The sequence below is a fragment of the Paramormyrops kingsleyae genome, chromosome 9, assembly GCF_048594095.1.
Source record: "Paramormyrops kingsleyae isolate MSU_618 chromosome 9, PKINGS_0.4, whole genome shotgun sequence".
NCBI classification, from domain to species: Eukaryota; Metazoa; Chordata; class Actinopteri; order Osteoglossiformes; family Mormyridae; genus Paramormyrops; species Paramormyrops kingsleyae.
Genome location: NC_132805.1, coordinates 25101691 through 25119498, shown reverse-complemented (window position 1 = coordinate 25119498; position 17808 = coordinate 25101691). Strand labels below are relative to the sequence as shown.

Here is a 17808-nt window from a genome sequence, read left to right as displayed (position 1 = left end):
CAAGGAATTCCACACACCTAGAGATATAACCCAACATTCTATTGGCCTTTTTCATTGCTTCCCCACACTGGCGAGAGTGGGACATGGAAGCATCAACATACACACCGAGATCTTTCTCGTAATCAGCTACCTTTATTTCAGTGGAACCCAAAAAATATCTGTACTTTATATTTCTGCTCCCTGCATGGATTACCTTACATTTATCTGTGTTAAATTTCATCTGCCAAGTATCAGCCCAGTCGCTAATTAAATCCAGATTCCATTGTAGCCTCTCTGCTGCTAGATCAGTATCTGCTACACCACCCACCTTTGTGTCGTCTGCAAATTTAACCAGTTTACTGTATGTATTGGTGTCAATATCATTAATGTAAATTAGGAACGATAGTGGTCCTAAAATTGAACCCTGCGGTACCCCACTATGAACGCAGGCCCACTGTGACATTGTGCCTCTAATAACTACTCGCTGCTTCCTGTCGGTTAACCAGTTTTCGATCCAAGCTGCCACAGTTCCTAAAATCCCTGCAGCTTTGAGCTTTAGCAAGAGCCGTTTGTGGGGGACAACATCAAAGGCCTTCTGGAAATCTAAGTAGATCACATCGTAGGCCTTTTTGTGATCAGTTTCACTTGTAGCTTCCTCAAAGACCTCAAGTAGATTCGTTAAATAGGATCTACCTCTCCTAAATCCATATTGGCTATCCCTCAGAATATTATTTGCATCCAGGTAATCTACCATTTTCACTTGGATTATAGCTTTCATTATTTTTCCAGTAATGCTAGTTAAACTGATTGGCCTATAGTTTGCTGGATTACTTCTATCCCCTTTTCTGAATATGGGTGTTATATTAGCATGCTTCCAAGTTCCAATCTGAAGGTACCCGCAGATAACGATTTCTGGAATATTAGAGTTAAAGGTTGGCTAATATTATCCCTCATCTCTTTTAAAACTATAGGTAAGATGCCATCAGGGCCCTGCGATTTATTTATTTTGAGTTTAGCTAGGCTTGGTACCACATGGTGGTAAGTTACTTTAATTTCGACTTAAACAGGCCAATAACAAATCATCTTCAAATGTAAGGACTGCAATACCTGAAAAATGTGCATTTTCCAAAGTATTAATTGGATCCCTTATATACTCTCACAAACAACAGTATTGGCACTCTCTGTGATTGCTGGTATAATGCAAGATCAACTATATCTGATAATAACCTTTGACTGTGAAAGTAAACCTGCTGGCGATGTGTTACACTATAGAAACACTATAGCTACCATTCTGTGTAGTCAATCAGTATTGGGTTAGTGAATCATTACTGGTTAGTTAATCAGTGTATAGTTAATCAGTACTGGGTTATTCACCAAATAATGAAGAACAGACATATTGAAAGAAACAAACCAATGAAAATAGATGAGATGTGCAGTCCTTCTACAAAACACGTCTTGTCAAACTTTCCAGGCCATGTGTTTCGCCCAGCTTGGCCCATGCATGTCCTCACTAGCTCACAGCTTTCAGATATTCTGCTATTGTATCACCATGTAGATAGCCGAATTTAAATGGTCATCCCTGCTGAAAAAAAACAGCATATACCAGCATAATGCCGGTTGGTTATACCAGCATATGCTGTGTTTTGGTGCTGGTGGACCAGCTTCGTGTGCAAGTTGACCAGCACAGCTATACACACCAGCACCAAACCAGCACAGATACGCGAGGAAATCATTCTGCTCTATATTGTTTTTTTTCAGCAGGATCACATGTCATTGTACTACCATTGAAACTAACTTCTGTTTCTTCATTCCCGCTAGTGATTTTTAAATTTTATTTTATGGCGGTTCCCATGCAGTTTCACTTTCTACATGCTAAGGTTGATAGTAGGCTAGTATACCTCTCCCCAGCACAAAAAAATATACGAATACCACGTACTATACTTTTAACATTTTTTATACTTGTAATACGTTTTCAAATCCCCTTGTCCATAGTCTACACTCGTGGCCCGAATTAAAACCTTCGTTGCATCGGCTCCGACACCCCAAGTTAAGAATGAGGAATAAAATAGCTTGTCATCGCTTTAAAATTAACACATTAAAGTGACTGTTACGGAAGGCCATTAATGTTTAAAATTGCATTTGTAAAGCACAACAGAAAATAAAATAAAGAAAGCTTGTTATATACCTACTTTGGTCGTCGCTTGGTGAATTTCTAGTTTTGTAGTTTTGTTTGGTTTTGTAGTGAGGGCGGTCCGCCGGAAAAGTCGAGATTGTTAATCAGTCATATCGAAAGTGTAAATGCTTTCGGTTTCCCGTAGCAGGGCTCTCCGTCGAGAAGCTGCTTTTTATTAAACTCATCATTTCTACTTGGTCTTTGCTACAGATAGAAGGGGAAAAAGTCCGAGGTAAGGAGTAGTTTATAGGCATAACTGTGTTGATTACATTGACCATAGATACTGGTATTTGTAACCTTTAAACCAGTGTATCTCTGTGACCTATGTTGTGCTATAATGTTATACTGTATACATATAGTTTATATATTGTAATGCTGCCTGATGTAGTGCTGAATAAGTGAACAGGTCTATACGTTCAGTTAGGCTTAGATATATGAACTAAAACCACTACTTTAAAATCCACCAATCCATCTTTACAGACAGGAAATCTAGATAATTTTCGTCCAGACTGAATCTTCAACTTCCGAAAAAAAGTTGGAAATGTTATACGTTTTTGTGGGTAATATATATTTACGCTGCTGTATTCAGCAAGATCAAAGCGAGTTTTGTTTAAAAAATAAATGCAACTATTCCAACTGTTGCTGAATGATATTTGAAAAATTTCCAAATATTTCATGTTTGCTTCTAAGCTGTTCCGCATTCATTATAACAATCTGACCATTGAAAGCAGAAACGTCTACACTGAGATACAGAAATGTTATCGCTGCTGCTTCGGCATTAATTTTATGATAACGGCCTGGGCGCTTCTGGCTTATTTATGTGGATATTAAAAAAATAGGTTAAGTTATTATTGGATTGAATTAGATTAACTGAAAACTATGTGTAATATTCCGATCGCCGTATGGCTAGGATTTCACATGAAGTTCGGTTGTGAAACATGTCCTGTACGAATTCGCCATACTTTTTGGTGTCTTTCTTTTGTCAAAAAAGAAACAAACCTCGTTATTTTCGATTTTGGCCGATTTTCATCCAGGAGTAGCAAAGACGTTAAACACAGAGCACTTGTAAGCTTTTTAAATCACCGGCGAAGTCCTTAATTAGGAAATGTAACTGTTGTATACTTCTACTGCTTGTGTCTAAATGTTTCGATTTCATAATCTATTTTGAGACTCTCAGTAAAGTCCGTCTATGGTTATAGGGTTTCATTGGCCATATTTGTGTATTTGCTACGTTTATCAACTAAAAATAACATACATTTCATATGTCATAGAACATAGCTGCCATCCATATTGAACGAATAATGACAAGCAGAAATCTAACTGGAAGTAAGGCGTATTGGTGTCTTTATTTATTTAGTGTAAAGATCGAGTTTCTTAAACGCTTGGGAAAATTTGGACCTGGAACTATTGACACTGTTTCACTAGAACAAACAAGTTTTTCTGTAAAATATTCCCACTGTTTTCACATCTTATCTTTGCATTGACCTCACGTAGGATGATATGATTCTTTTACTTGTTATAAGAAAAATAATATGTGATTGAAATTTAGCAGGTTCTGTGCCCAGAGTTTCCACAATGGAGTCCCCAATGTGTTTGATCGAAAACGCCGGGACCTTGCGAGTCGTCCCAGAAGCAATGTCTTATCTTATGGGGGTCAGTCAGCCCGTCGTGGTTGTGGCCATAGTGGGATTGTACCGTACTGGCAAGTCCTACCTGATGAACAAACTGGCAGGAAAGCAGAAAGGTACAGTAAGCTTACAGATTGCAAGGTTGTCACAAGCCTGCATTACTTTGTTCTCAGGCATCCAGCTTTTATTTGTTATTGTCTCCTATAGGATTTGCCCTGGGAGCCACCATACAATCCAAAACTAAGGGCATCTGGATGTGGTGTGTACCTCACCCCGATAAAAAGGACCACACTCTGGTGCTCCTTGACACTGAGGGGCTGGGCGACGTGGAGAAGGTGATCAAAAGGGCTACTTGTTCTGTTTAATGCATTTCAGTTCGAACATGGTGTCCAGTTTATTTAGCCATTTTGCATTAAAATTGGATGGTGATTTCCTAATAATTAATTTTTAGGACACAGACTTTTTTCACAGTCATACTCTTCCTTCATTCTTAACCCCCCCCCCAGTCGCCTGAGTCAAAAATTGTCATAGTGTGGCATGGTGCAGTCCGGAAAATGAAGATGATGATCCATTTGCAGTTCTGAGGCAACAACGGTTTATTAAATACACACTTGGGAAATATACCAAGCAAGGAACAAGCAAACAGTGGGGACAGGACTGGGCAAACCAGCAGAGTAACAATCACACTGTAACACAGGCACAGTAACATGAAGAATGACAGGTTAGAGAACAGAGCAAAAACAGAGGGCACGTAAAGAACGTAAGGCAACTAACCAATCACTGAGGGCGCAGGACAATGAGCAACAAATGGAACAAACAGTGGCACTGGGAAATCAGATCGAGCAAATTAACAAAGATGAACACAGAACCAAGAGACTAAACAGATATCAAACTAGGAGACATTAATCTGACACTAGAGATACTATTAGCTATACAGTATACAAATATGTATTTTTTAAATTTGCGTTGTGTAAAATCGTATCCACGAAAATACTGAGCGATTACTGGAAGGCTAAAATAAAATAAAATTCACTTACGAAATGCATTTTGTACACAAAAGAATGTATTTACTTGACAAAATTCATTTTGTGAATGAAATGACTTTCTTTTTCTTCACAAAAGCAGATACATTCGGCCTTCTGTCCACGAATTACAAGGTGTTTGATATCGAAATTGTTTTTAACAGTTTATTAATTGACAACAGAGAGAAAAATGTTTGCAACACTATTAATTGAGTCTAAATTGTTAGCCAGGCTCTAAGTATATTTGTATTTGGCTAACTATACATGGCATAATTTAATATTGAATTGGGAATGTTTTACAGGGAGACCAAAAGAATGATGCCTGGATCTTCGCTCTATCCATTCTTTTGAGCAGCACTCTGGTCTACAACAGCAGAGGAACCATAGACAACCAAGCAGTGGAAAACTTACAGTATCCTTTTTTTCTATAATTGAAACTTAAAGATATTTGAAGTCAGCGGCGGCTCTTATGGAAGCCATGTTCATAATTATGGATTAGACAGCAGGTACATTTCCCTAATTAGCAGCATATAAGTTTGGGTCTGGCTTTGAGAAAAGGCAGCTGCTGGTTTGTTATGATGTATTTAATAAAGACAAGTAGTTTAACACTGAATTTTTCAGAAATGATATTCATTATTAGGCCCTTTATGTTATGTTATCTTATGGTATATGTTAGCGGCAGTTAAAGGGACTCAATTTCTCAGTCCCACAGGGCACCATTTCTTAACATGTACAGATATGTCACAGAGCTGACAGAGCGGATCAAGGTGAAATCGCCCGCCAGTGCTTCATCTGCTGAGGATGATGACGATGAGGCAGATGCCCAGTTTGTGCAGTTCTTCCCCAGTTTTGTATGGGCTGTGCGGGATTTCACTTTGTTGCTGGAAATTGATGGAAAGAAAGTAAATGATGCAGAGTATCTGGAACATGCTCTTGCCCTTAAAAAAGGTAAGAGATAAAACATCAAGATTAACCATTGAATTACATAATTTTTGAGACATTGCTGTGTCTAGAGTTAGGTGGTACACAACACAAAATGAATAGTGACCAGTGTGGAGAATCAGCTTTTTATTTAGATTACAGCTGAGAAAGGAGGTAATTGGGTATGTGAGGCCCCTTGAGGGATAATTCATACTTGGTCTCACACACATCATCATAGTCTCACAGAGCATTAGTATACTGTCTTACATGCACAATCGTACTCACTTTTATTTACTGTAATACTCAAAATCACATGTGAGGTATAACTATGTTCGCATTATTACAACCAGGAAGGAATATTCTTGGTCTCTATTCAAAATCTTTAATGGAGCCCTAAGTTTTAACACACAGTTAAAGTATATCATATAATAGTATAGAGTTATCCATTGACGTGTTTTGAAAATATACCTATATTCTATAAACATTTCATATACTACCCAGCCGTAATTGTACGTCTCGTTTAATTGTCCTCCGGATACGTCTATTGTTTTGAATGGATTTGCTCGCATTTTCAGATTTGTGACTGTTTTCTGAATTTGCAGCGCATTGACACTTGTCGGCCTAAATTGGGTGTTAATGCAGTCATGAAATCAAAGTGAAATGCAGACAATATGACTGTAATCTAAAATGACAAATACATCTGTAGACATGTGACGTGAAAAATTAAATTATGTCTTAAAAACTTACGCATCCAACACCACCAAATAACGGAAAAACAAATCTTAATCCAGCAGTCACTTCACTGCAAAATTTACTTTTTAGTTTTTACAGTATCTTGGAGTATCTCTGCCACCCAGTGACCAACCTTGATATAACATTGGTCCTCCCTTAAGGTGGCTGCTTACTTCAAATGATGTCTGAACAAAACGAAATTGAACAAGCCGGTGTTCTGACGAGTTGAGCTACCTATCGAAACGTGCTATCGAGCCTTTCGGCGCATGTGCAGTACCACCGTCTTGGAATCAGGGTTAGGTTTTAGGGGTTAGGGTTAAGGTAAGGGTTTTAGGGGTTTTTGGGTGGTTAGGGTTAGGGTTAGGGTAAGAGTTAGGGTTAGGGCTATCGATTAGCACTACAGTAGCCTATCTCGACAAAGTAGCTCAACTAGACAGAACACCGGTGAAAACAATCTATGACATACTTTAAAACAACACTAGAGGGCGCCGATTGCTTTTGATGCAGCAGACCCAGATACAGAACAGAAATAAACATATGCTTATCTGCAATTTCTACCTATGAATTACAGCTTATCTATACATCTTTTAAAAAATTTCAACATGACCTGTATCATATAATATCATATAAATGCGAATTTTGCGATCAGTGAGTCTTCCTTCAAAAGCATTCATGATTGCAATGCCTTCTAGCCCAACACTAATGATGCGCCCAAATGGTGACATCAATTCTGTCAATTTTGTTTAGAGTACGTGGCCACTATTAGGGTACACATTTCATGCTAAACTGACACCTGTGTGCTGCAGTACAAAGATTTTAAGTGTGTCTTGATATGTGTTTCTATGCATAGGAAGGGACAGAAAGACAGTTGACTACAACCTCCCTCGAGAGTGCATTCGGAATTATTTCCCAGCAAGGAGATGCTTTGTGTTTGAAACGCCGGCTGCTCCAGATAAAATGGCCCACCTTGAGTCCATGGAAGAAAGTCAGCTCAGTTCATCATTTAAAGCTGTTTCTCTTATGTTCTGCAACTACATCTACCAGGAAAGTCCAGTAAAAAGAGTGAAAGGTGGACTTCCAGTCACAGGAAGGAGTGAGTCTATGGTCTCTCAATCAACACTCATAATATCTGTAGCTTTGTGTTGTATTTCCTGTTTTAAAATATTACTTTACATGTAAAGAGATTGTGTTAATATCTAAATTGGACCTCAAACAGTAGTTTGGAAGGCAAACGCCTTTGGATTAAATCCACTCCCATTGGATATTACATAGTAACTATGGATTTTGAATAATCATGATTAACATACTGTACTTGCTGTTTGGTTTTAGTGCTTGGCCACTTGGCAAAGACCTATGTGGAGACCATTGCTAGTGGTGGTGTTCCCTGTCTGGAGAATGCTGTGGTGGCCCTGGCCCAGATTGAAAACGAGGCAGCTGTTCGGGAAGGATTGCAGGTGTACAGAAATGGCATGAAGGAGGTCACCGTCCCAGTAGGCATTGAAGAGATGTCCCAGCACCACAGACACTGGGATTCCCAGGCCATCAAAGCATTCTCAAGCCGATCCTTTAAGGATGAGAAGGGAGAATACATGAAAAAACTACTGGTAGGTTTCACCAACTTATGATACTGATTTAAGGTTGCTGAAAGAATGTAAACCACAACAGAATCTGTGCTGTGTTCATAGGAAGCCATCAATGAAGCTTATGCTGATCTTCTTACTGAAAACGAGGAAGCCTCAGAAGAACTTTGCAGACAGCTGCTTTCACAGCTTTCTCAGCCAATGGCCACGAAACTGGAGAACGGGTCCTATGCTAAACCTGGTGGGTATGAGCTTTATTGTGTGGACCGCCAAGCCTTACTGGATGAATACAACAGAAAGCCCAACAAAGGAGTCAAGGTAAGAACTACAGATAAAACTGTCTACAACCCAAAACGACTTGCTGTTATGCATGTGCTCTGTGCCTTACAAAATCTGAACACATTAAAATGTTGAAAATTATTTCTTTGAATTACAGCGTTAAGTAAAGGTATTCTTAAAAGTATCTGTTGTTGAAGGTAAATGGGTTGGTGCTGTAGGTCTGAACTTACTCTGCAGTGCAATAAAATTGTATCAAAAGTAATTTTACCAACCATAAGTGATAATATGTTCAGGATCTCCTGGAATTGGTAAGTTTCAGGCTGAATATGCAAAGCAATAAGGTCTGTATCTGTATTGCTGAAATGGGGAAAAAAAGTCATAAAACCATAGAGTATCAGTGTCTTAAGTCTATTTGTCTGTTATGATCTTTTCATGTCCTGATGGATTTTAAAGGCAGAAGAAGTCCTGGAGAACTTTCTAAAGGAAAAGAGTGCAGAATCTACCTCAGTCATGCAGGCTGATAAACAACTCACTGAGAAGGAGAAGAAAATCCATGGTAAGGTTTTATTACAGCTATGTGGAACAAACGTCTGAGCTGTTTTCACTGAGCACCTCAGTTAAATGTATATAATCATTAGTTACGGAGGATATGTTCATAAGAACATAAACTTACAAAGGAGAGGAGACCATTTGGCCCATCAAGCTCACTTGGAGGGAATTAAATTAGTAATTTAAAGTTGGCGGGACCTCGTGAAGAATCTAGGGTTTTAGCTTGCACTACCTCTTCGGGCAGACTATTCCATACTCTAATTACACGCTGTGAGAAGTTGTTCATTCTCAGATCCAAACAAAACGGTTCCTCCAATAATTTCCAACTGTGGCCACAGGTTCTTGGATTAAAACTTATTTTGAAGTAACAGTGTGGATGAACAGCATCTAGACCTGTTAGAATCTTATATACCTGGTTCATGTCATCCTTTAGTCTTCTTTGCTAAAGGCTAAACAAATTCAGCTATGCCAACCTCTGCTGTTGAGACATCCCCCTATGGCCAGGAATCGTAGTCCTGCGTTGGACCATTTCTAAAGCAGAAATACCCTTTTTGAGGTAAGATGACCAAACCTGGACACAGTATTCAAGGTGAGGTCTTACAAGGGAATCTCCGTATTGGCCCAAATACAAGACGAAACCAATTAGAAGACGACCCCCACTATTTTTAGGGAAAAAGTTCTTGAAATAGCAAATGTTACCTTTATAAAGAAAAATAATTTTATTTGACAAGAACATACAAGTTAACCAGCAACTACAGTAGGGCTGAACGATTTATCGATTTCAAATCGAAATTGCAATTTGAAACAACGCCAATAAATTACAAATGCTGCGATTTAGGATATGCATTACACAGCATGCCTGACCCACGGTTTAAAACTGTCATGAGAACAGTTTTATGAATTCATGCTGTGCTCCTGGCGTGACAGTCCTTCTCACCAATCAGAAGTGCCGTGCTCTTTACGTGCCAGTCATGTGACTTTGTATACGCTCACAAGTATCAAACACGTGAAACCCGAGGAGAAGGTTTACATTTGTGGTGCGAAAAAATATTGATACTGCTGTTGAGCTATTAGTGAATTACCTACTTATTTCATGGTAAGATTTCTGCCACGACCTCCTTCAACTGCCAGCAGCACATGTATCACAACCTTTGGTTTATGTTAATGAGCCGTCGCATTAGCCTGCTGCTCACCCATCTAGAAAACAATGGAAGAGTCAGTAAACCCCACAGCAGCAGAATTACTGTCACCCCCAAAAAGACGTAAAACCCATAATACAGTCGTATTTGTCATATATTTTAGGACTCATTGATTTAAGTATTGGTTTCAATTGATTAATCTTGTGAAATTAATCTTAATTCATTTACATTTACAGCATTTGGCAGATGCCCTTATCCAGAGCGACTTACATAAGTGCTTTAAGACTCTACAATGAATTTTTCCCAATACTAGCTCAATAAAACCAAGGCTATGAATACCATCAATCTAATACTCTCTTGGGAAAGTGCTTTTTTTTTTATTATATAAAAGGAAAAGACAGAGTATAATGCCAGAAGTGTTAATTCAGGTATTTCTGGAAAAGGTGTGTTTTAAGTCGTCTTTTGAAGACATTCAGTGACTCAGCTGTTCGGACATCTAGGGGGAGTTCATTCCACCAACTTGGTGCCAGAGCAGAGAAGAGCCGAGAGGTGTGTCTTCCTTGTGCCTTGAGGGGTGGTGGGACCAGTCGAGCAGTGCTGGAGGATCGGAGAGATCGTGGTGCAGTGCGGGGTGTGATGAGGTCTTTTAGGTAGGATGGAGCCAGATCATTTTTGGCTTTGTATGCGAACATCAGTGTTTTGAATCTGATGCGGGCAGCCACAGGAAGCCAGTGTAGGGAGCGCAGCAAAGGAGTGGTGTGGGAGAACTTGGGGAGGTTGAAAACAAGTCGAGCAGCTTCATTCTGATTCAGTTGGAGGGGACGAATGACGCTCAGTGGTAAACCTGCTAGAAGCGAGTTGCAGTAGTCAAGGTGGGAGATGACGAGGGACTGAACGAGTATCTGGGTAGCCTGTGTGGAAAGAAATGGACGTATCCTTCTGATATTAAACAGGAGAAACCGACAAGAGCGGGAAACGTTGGCGATATGAGAGGAAAAGGACAGACGATTGTCCATGGTAACCCCAAGGTTGCGAGCAGTAACTGAAGGACGGGTCAGGGAGTTGTCGAGGAAGATCGCAAGGTCCAGGAGGGGGGATGAGTCAGCGGGGATGTACAGCAGTTCCGTATTACTAGGGTTTAGTTTCAGTTGGTGAGAGATCATCCAAGCTAGACATGCAGATATCTTAGTGGAGACATGAGTGTCTGAAGGAGGGAAGGAGAGGATGAGTTGAGTGTCATCTGCATAGCAGTGGTAAGAGAAGCCATGAGAGGATATGACCTCACCAAGAGATTTGGTATTCCACACGGGTAATAAAATAAAAGCATCGCTTTAACATAAATACCAAAACAACCGATTTTAATTATTACAGTGGGGAATGGATAATTCAAAAAGTTATAAAAAGTGGCACATAATGTTTTCTCCTATTCATTTTATATTTGTCTCTCTCACAACTCTCTTTTGATTCTCGTGCTCACGGAAGAAATTTTAAGGCAAATCACGACCAGATTTAGAAGTGGGCAAATTTTTAGTGCTACTAATTTATAGCTACTATCCACCTGTATCCCATGTGGATACGGGTGCACTACTGTATTGACAGTTTGCTAACGATGACATCAGCGCAGGGTTGCCAACTTTGGTCAAATGGCTGGAGTGAGATTTTCAATTCAAGAAAAGTCTGGACACACACAGAGGCAGAGTGGTGGCTGAGGTAAGGGATCTGTGCCAGCAATCAGAAGGTTGCTGGTTCATATCCTGTGAATGCCAGGAGTGATCTTACTCTGTTGGGCCCTTGAGCAAGGCCCTTAACCTGCAATTGTTTTCTCCTACCTCCAGCCCTGCAAGCAGGTTCTCCAACTTATAGGGAAAATTTGGGGGTTGGCGACAGGATTGGCACTCCAGCCACTGGACAAAAATCCCACCGGTCCATTTGGACTAATGTGGTGCTGAGGTATCACCAGCTGCATTCAGGTTTTCATCCCTGAGGTGGCTTCTTGTGTGGTGGGTGCACCAACACGCTGTTTACATGTATTTACATGTGTGTGACAGTCTTATTACGTTAATAAATGGACTGCATTTATATAGCGCTTTTCTACTCCTACAAGTACTCAAAGTGCTTTACAATTTATGCCTCACATTCACCCATCCATACACACATTCATACACCAGTTTATTTAATAAATAAAAATATCAATAAATTATATTCCGTATGGTTTGCAAACTACCCCAAAGCTTTCGATGTAGCTAGTTTTAGGTTTATAATGGAATATACTGTAGATTTGCCTTCAGTCTTCTTATGTGAAACCTGAAAGTATCATGCTAGATGCGTGTGAGTTAGCTACTTGTCAGTGCTCAGTATAAATAAAGTTACCTGGTTAGACAGATTACGTGCTATAACTTACTTAAATTAGTCATACACAACCATAAACAACATGCAACAATTTTTGTTTCCCAAATCAGAGCTTGCTACCAGCAGTTCAGTTACAGCTGCCTTTTAGCTTGAATAACCAAGCTTCAGGACCGGTGCCTTCAAACCAAGTGGGCCGCTACTCCGGGAAGTTCAGGCAGTAATGTTACACCTTCCCGGCTCACTTCGTACCAAGGCAGTGCAGATCGCTTCCACCTTTATTTGCAAAGTCAGTTTGTTTGTGTTTTGGTAATTATTTTTTAATGCTTTTTCTCTTTAATGAGCATCCTTCCACTATATTACTGTTTATAAGAACATAAGAACTATACAAACGAGAGGAGGCCATTCGGCCCATCGAGCTCGCTTGGGGAGAACTTAACTAATAGCTCAGAGTTGTTAAAATCTTATCTAGCTCTGATTTAAAGGAACCCAAGGATTCAGCTTGCACTACGTTATCAGGAAGACTATTCCATACTCTGACTACACGCTGTGTAAAGAAGTGCTTCCTTAAATCCAGTTTGAAATGTTCTCCCGCTAATTTCCACCTATGGCCACGAGTTCTTGTATTTGAACTAATGCTGAAGTAGCTATTCGGTTGAACAGCATCCAAACCTGTTAGAATCTTATAGACTGGATCATGTCCCCCCTCAGTCTCCTTTGCTTGAGGCTGAACAGATTTAGCTCAAATAACCTTTCCTCGTATGACATTCCTCTAAGACCAGGAATCATTCTTGTGGCCCTACGCTGCACCTTTTCTAAGGCCGCTATGTCCTTTTTAAGATATGGTGACCAAACCTGTACACAATATTCTAGGTGAGGTCTCACCAAGGAATTGTATAATCTTAGCATTACCTCCCTTGACTTAAACTCCACACACCTGGAGATATACCCCAACATCCTATTGGCCTTTTTTATTGCTTCCCCGCACTGGCGAGAATGAGACATGGAAGCATCAACATACACACCAAGGTCTTTCTCATAATCAGCTACCTTTATTTCAGTAGGTCCCATAAAATACCTGTACTTTATATTTCTGCTCCCTACATGTTATATTACATGTTCTGCTCTTATGCTCTTCTATACCAGTTCATGAGTTTGAGTTCCAAATTTGCCTTTCCAGTAGATAAGCTTATGTTTGTTAAGTTTATGTTTGGTTAGCAGACACTTCCATCCAAATAATAATAATAGATTTGTCTTTCCTGGATAGAGAGATGTCCATGAGAGCCTAATGTAGGGGTCATAAATAGCTCAAACATAAAATAGGAAGATGTCCATGTGCCCCAAATATTTCTCTGGTCACAAGCCACTATGGCAATGTAGTATGGTCCATTGTGTGAAATACTGCCCACCCAAAATTTCTAACTGCCGCCCCCCAACCTGAGCAGTAATAGATCCAAGCCTGCAGCAAATCTAGTATATTGAGATGCAGCAGCAAAACCACAATAAGCTATATTTTATAGACAGTGCTGTATTATAGTGTATTTCAGTTATACAGTTCAGTAATTTTAATTTGTAAAGTACTGTAATTTGAAAAACGTTCTAAACAGCTGTACTGTAATTTGAAAGAGTCAATAAGATTCAGTAAATAGTGATCAATTTCACCCAGACAGATATGATCACTATGTATGGTTTCCACTGCATTTACCACAAAAACGTGTTGGACTATAATCAGCAAAAAGTACCACCACATCACCAGTATCTTTCTACATTGTTTATCCACAATATCGGCACTTTTAAAAGACCATGTGGTTGTTAAGCTATCCCTTCAGTGCTTATTTCTTTCATGATTCGCTTCACTGACCAAATCTAATAAGCATAAAGATAAGACGAATTTATACAGATTACCAGCATCTGGGCATCACAATACCCATCTCATTAATATTTTAGACATACTACTAGTCTGCTTATCGAAATGTGGCCAAAAATAATGTCCGAAAAGTGCCAAAAAGCTGCCATCCATTAATCTAAATCGTAAATTTGATTTTATGTAGGAAAATTAATTGTTTAGATTAATCAACCAATCATTAAAATAGTCTATAGATTAATCCATAGAGAAATAGTTGTTAGTGGCAGCCCTAAACCAAACAGGTGGGTTACAGGGTCTTCTCCTTAAAAAAGGACGCACAAAATCCCCAGTGACATACCCGTCAAAGTAATGCATTTTAACAAAGCTACATACAATGAGATATGATTACATGTTCACAGATTTAACCATAAACAAAACTCCATAACACAACTTTCCCGGCACATTATAACTCAAAAGTAACTCTTTTTGCAACCTCTGAAACTTCATGCACCATCTCCCAGTCCTCACAGCGCGAACTGAGAGACTTCAGCACTTGGTGCTTTATTAAAACAACTATAGTGAAAACTAAATAACTACCCTGTATTAAAGAAAACACATTTAAATAGATGTGGTGAAATTTCAAACATAAAATATTAGATAGAAATACAAAAACCATTCCACACTGATTACACAGCGTAAATCACACCCCTCTATTTTCCATATTTCAATTTTTTATTTTTTTTTCCAACCTATTTTATTTTTGTTTAATTCTTTGGTTCTACTGTCCAGTGCTTATTCTTGGTGTTCTATTGCTAATAGATCTTTAGAAGGGGTGCCAATAATTGTGTAGGGCTTTGTATGTTTTCTGTTAATTACTATATGTGCACTGTACAATAAAAGCATAAAGAGAGGTCGGGCTGGGCCCGCTTCCTGAGCGTTGATTGGGTTGGAAATAGCACAGATTACTTTGGGTGAATTTTCTTGTGAGTAGTGGTAGTAGTAGTGGTAAAAGAATCAGAATTCTCTTTATTACAGTACATGCAGTTTAGTACAACTACTGAATGGTATGGAACTCTTGAAGGGAACTCTTCTATGCTTCCAACTTTGTGGGAACAATTTGGGGAAGGCCCTTTTCTGTTCCAGCAGCAAAGTAAATGAGAAAAACAAATCTAGGCAAATGACACCTAGCTGATAACCTGAAATGAAAGTTACTCATTGGCCGTATTCAAATTTCCAAATCCATCACTCATATGTTTTGGTCCATGGGAGGACAAGCACAAGCTTGAGAGCTGCACCGCCATCTACTGCTCCTTCAAACTAATATTAGAATTCTTCCATCACTAACTTTCTAATGTTGATTCAGAATTTCTGTAATATTGACTTAGAGTACAAAATGTGTATTAAATGTAAATTTCTGTAAAAAAAACTTTTTTGACAATTACATTAAAACTTTTTTGCATCCTCTGTCGATCATTGTAAAAGTATTGTAAAAGCAGGACACTGGTGGGGGAAAAGGAGGAAATTACAGGCTCACAGGCTGCATAAAAATGAAGGTGAAATACTTGCTTGTCCATTCAATTCCCATCTTCTCCCCACTTTATTATGACTGAATGAACAGAGGAAAGAGAGAGAGCTGCACTTCTGGCTCAGCAGACAAAAGCTGAAGAGGAGAAACGTTTAGAGATGGAGAAGACCCTCGAGGATGAACGCAAAAGCCATGAGAAGGCACTTCAGATGCTTAGAGAGAAAATGGAGGATGAATTAGCCTGCCAAAAGAAGGAGACAGAAATGGCCATTGATTGCAAACTTAAAGAGCAGAGGGATCTTATGGAGAAAGGCTTTAAGGAGAAGGCAGAAGTAATGAAACAAGAAATTGACAACCTGAAAGCAGAGAAAGACAAACAAAACAACTCTGGCAACTGGTTTACAAATTATCTCTTGCCAATTGCTGATAGAGCCCTCCAGGCAGGCAGCACTATCTTACAGTTCAAGTTATTGAAGAAATCTTTTAAGTAAAAATAACTTTGTACCCTCATCATTTGCTTTATTGAGAAGTAACAGTAACATTGTAGCTAACAGCAAGTTGGATCAATAAAATAACTTTCTTCAAATCTCACTTGTAATGGTTTATTTGTGTATTTATGATTCTTTTCAGGAAATTATTTACATATTTGAATGTTCGTCTTTGTTCAGGATTTGCTTTAAGAAACTCAATGTTATTCTTTCCCATTGTTCATAAAGAGTACAGGTAGCCATCGTACTTGCATTCTGTCACACTCACAAATACTGGCCAATACCCATTCTTTATCTCCCATCAGGATGGATTTCTTCCATTCTAGAGGCAGTCATTCCCAGTTCTTGTCTGTATTGTAACAGAGGAGGAGCTGAGATCTCTCAAGTTGGAGCAGGAGAAGAGAACGAAAACTCAAGAACGTCAGATAGCAGAACAAATGCTTGAGGAGCAAAGTTTACGTCACCAGGAAACCATGCATCATCTGAAGGTACATTTACTCATATAATTTTAGTCTTGTAGAGTAAAGGAGATATTTTAATCTGAAAAGGTAAAACAAATTTAGTATCAGACTAGATAATAACTCTGTATAGTCATCTATACATTATAATGTTTAGAGCTCCTGAGTGGTACTATAGATCATTTAAACCGATATAGTCAAATAATTCAAAAGATATTCTTATTTGTGAGATTGAGAGAACACTAACGAATGGCTGAGCACAGCAGAAATGTCACTCACATTTTGTTCTGTGACGTTAAAAGGAAAAAATGAAACGTGAGGCAGCTGAAGCTCAGCAAGAAATGGAGCTTGCTCTGCAGAGTAAGCTTCAGGAGCAGAATGAGCTCATGGCTACAGGCTTCAAAGCCAAGGAAGCAGCCATGCAAGAGGAGATTCAGAGGCTGCAAGTGGGGATCAACGAGGCCAAGCAGAGACAGGAAATGGATTTGATGGGAAAGGTCGAAGACTTCATGACTGTCATCTCCACTGGCTTAAACACTTACTACGGTTACAAAAAAACCTGTGAAGAGCGCAAACTGCTGGAACAGAAGCATCAAATGAGCACTATGGGAGCAAAGACCCCAAGGCAGGACACAAACCCCACAAAGAACGGGTCGGGGTCATCTGACCAAAATAAGTCAGCCCAAGGGGTGTCGACACCGAGCCAGAAAGATGGTACTTCTGTGTGATTTCAAAGAAGTAATGTTTTCTGCATCAGTTTCTTTTCCCAGATTACAAATTATAGGAATGTTTCATTGATAAGTCAACATGAAATACCTGCCTGAAATACCCAAGCACTCATAACTCTTTATCCTGTATAGGGTCTTCGGGAAACCCGGACGTATCCTGGGACTCCCAAGCGACCTCACAGACTGAAGGTCACCCCATATCATAAGTAAGATGGGAAATCTCACAGGAAAAGAAAGAGCCCCAGATGGTTGCTTTCGTGGACATGAGTAAAGGACAGGTGCAAGACAGAGGAGACATAACTCCCCACATCTATGGTCAGGAGAAATACTTTGCCTTGGAGAACATAAATTGTGTGGAACTATGTAAAAATGAAAACTCATACATGACCAATAAAATAACTTCAATGCATGAGAA

At 39.3% G+C, this 17808-nt stretch overlaps 2 protein-coding genes across 14 annotated transcripts in view; one reads left to right on the top strand and one right to left on the bottom strand.

Annotated features, from left to right (window-relative positions):
• Positions 1 to 2307, bottom strand: part of LOC111845789 (guanylate-binding protein 1-like) — a 16548-nt gene extending 14241 nt beyond the window's left edge. Inside the window, exon 1 of one of the 4 annotated variants that reach the window (XM_023815452.2) lies at positions 2169 to 2307. The gene's annotated coding sequence lies outside the window, so the exon portion shown is untranslated. Of the gene's footprint in view, positions 1 to 2164 lie in introns of all 4 variants that reach the window. The other 3 variants (XM_023815453.2, XM_023815451.2, XM_023815454.2) reach the window with 3 other exon arrangements.
• LOC111845788 (guanylate-binding protein 1-like) lies at positions 2257 to 17808 on the top strand. Of its 10 annotated transcripts, none has more exons than XR_011993070.1 (12): positions 2257 to 2384; positions 3702 to 3896; positions 3988 to 4115; positions 5105 to 5214; positions 5539 to 5750; positions 7306 to 7548; positions 7785 to 8059; positions 8141 to 8353; positions 8768 to 8870; positions 11602 to 11712; positions 11838 to 12002; positions 15813 to 15949. XR_011993070.1 is itself a non-coding variant. In XM_023815446.2 (12 exons), exons 2-12 carry the CDS (start codon positions 3728 to 3730, stop codon positions 17597 to 17599), a joined length of 2064 nt encoding a protein of 687 aa, XP_023671214.2. In that variant the 5' UTR covers positions 2257 to 2384; positions 3702 to 3727; the 3' UTR covers positions 17600 to 17808. The 10 variants fall into 10 exon arrangements, 7 of the variants coding, with proteins under 7 accessions (XP_023671214.2, XP_023671217.2, XP_072572712.1 ...); XM_023815446.2 differs by lacking the exons at positions 11602 to 11712; positions 11838 to 12002; positions 15813 to 15949 and adding exons at positions 16571 to 16695; positions 16968 to 17379; positions 17526 to 17808; XM_023815449.2 differs by lacking the exons at positions 11602 to 11712; positions 11838 to 12002; positions 15813 to 15949 and adding exons at positions 16571 to 16695; positions 16968 to 17403; positions 17526 to 17808.

Coding starts and splice junctions, on each gene's coding strand:
- LOC111845788 (XM_023815446.2), top strand. CDS start 3,728: ATGGAGTCCCCAATGTGTTTGATCGAAAACGCCGGGACCTTGCGAGTC. Junction 8,354..8,767: donor AGCCCAACAAAGGAGTCAAG/GTAAGAACTACA, acceptor TGGATTTTAAAG/GCAGAAGAAGTCCTGGAGAA. Junction 17,380..17,525: donor GACACCGAGCCAGAAAGATG/GTACTTCTGTGT, acceptor TATCCTGTATAG/GGTCTTCGGGAAACCCGGAC.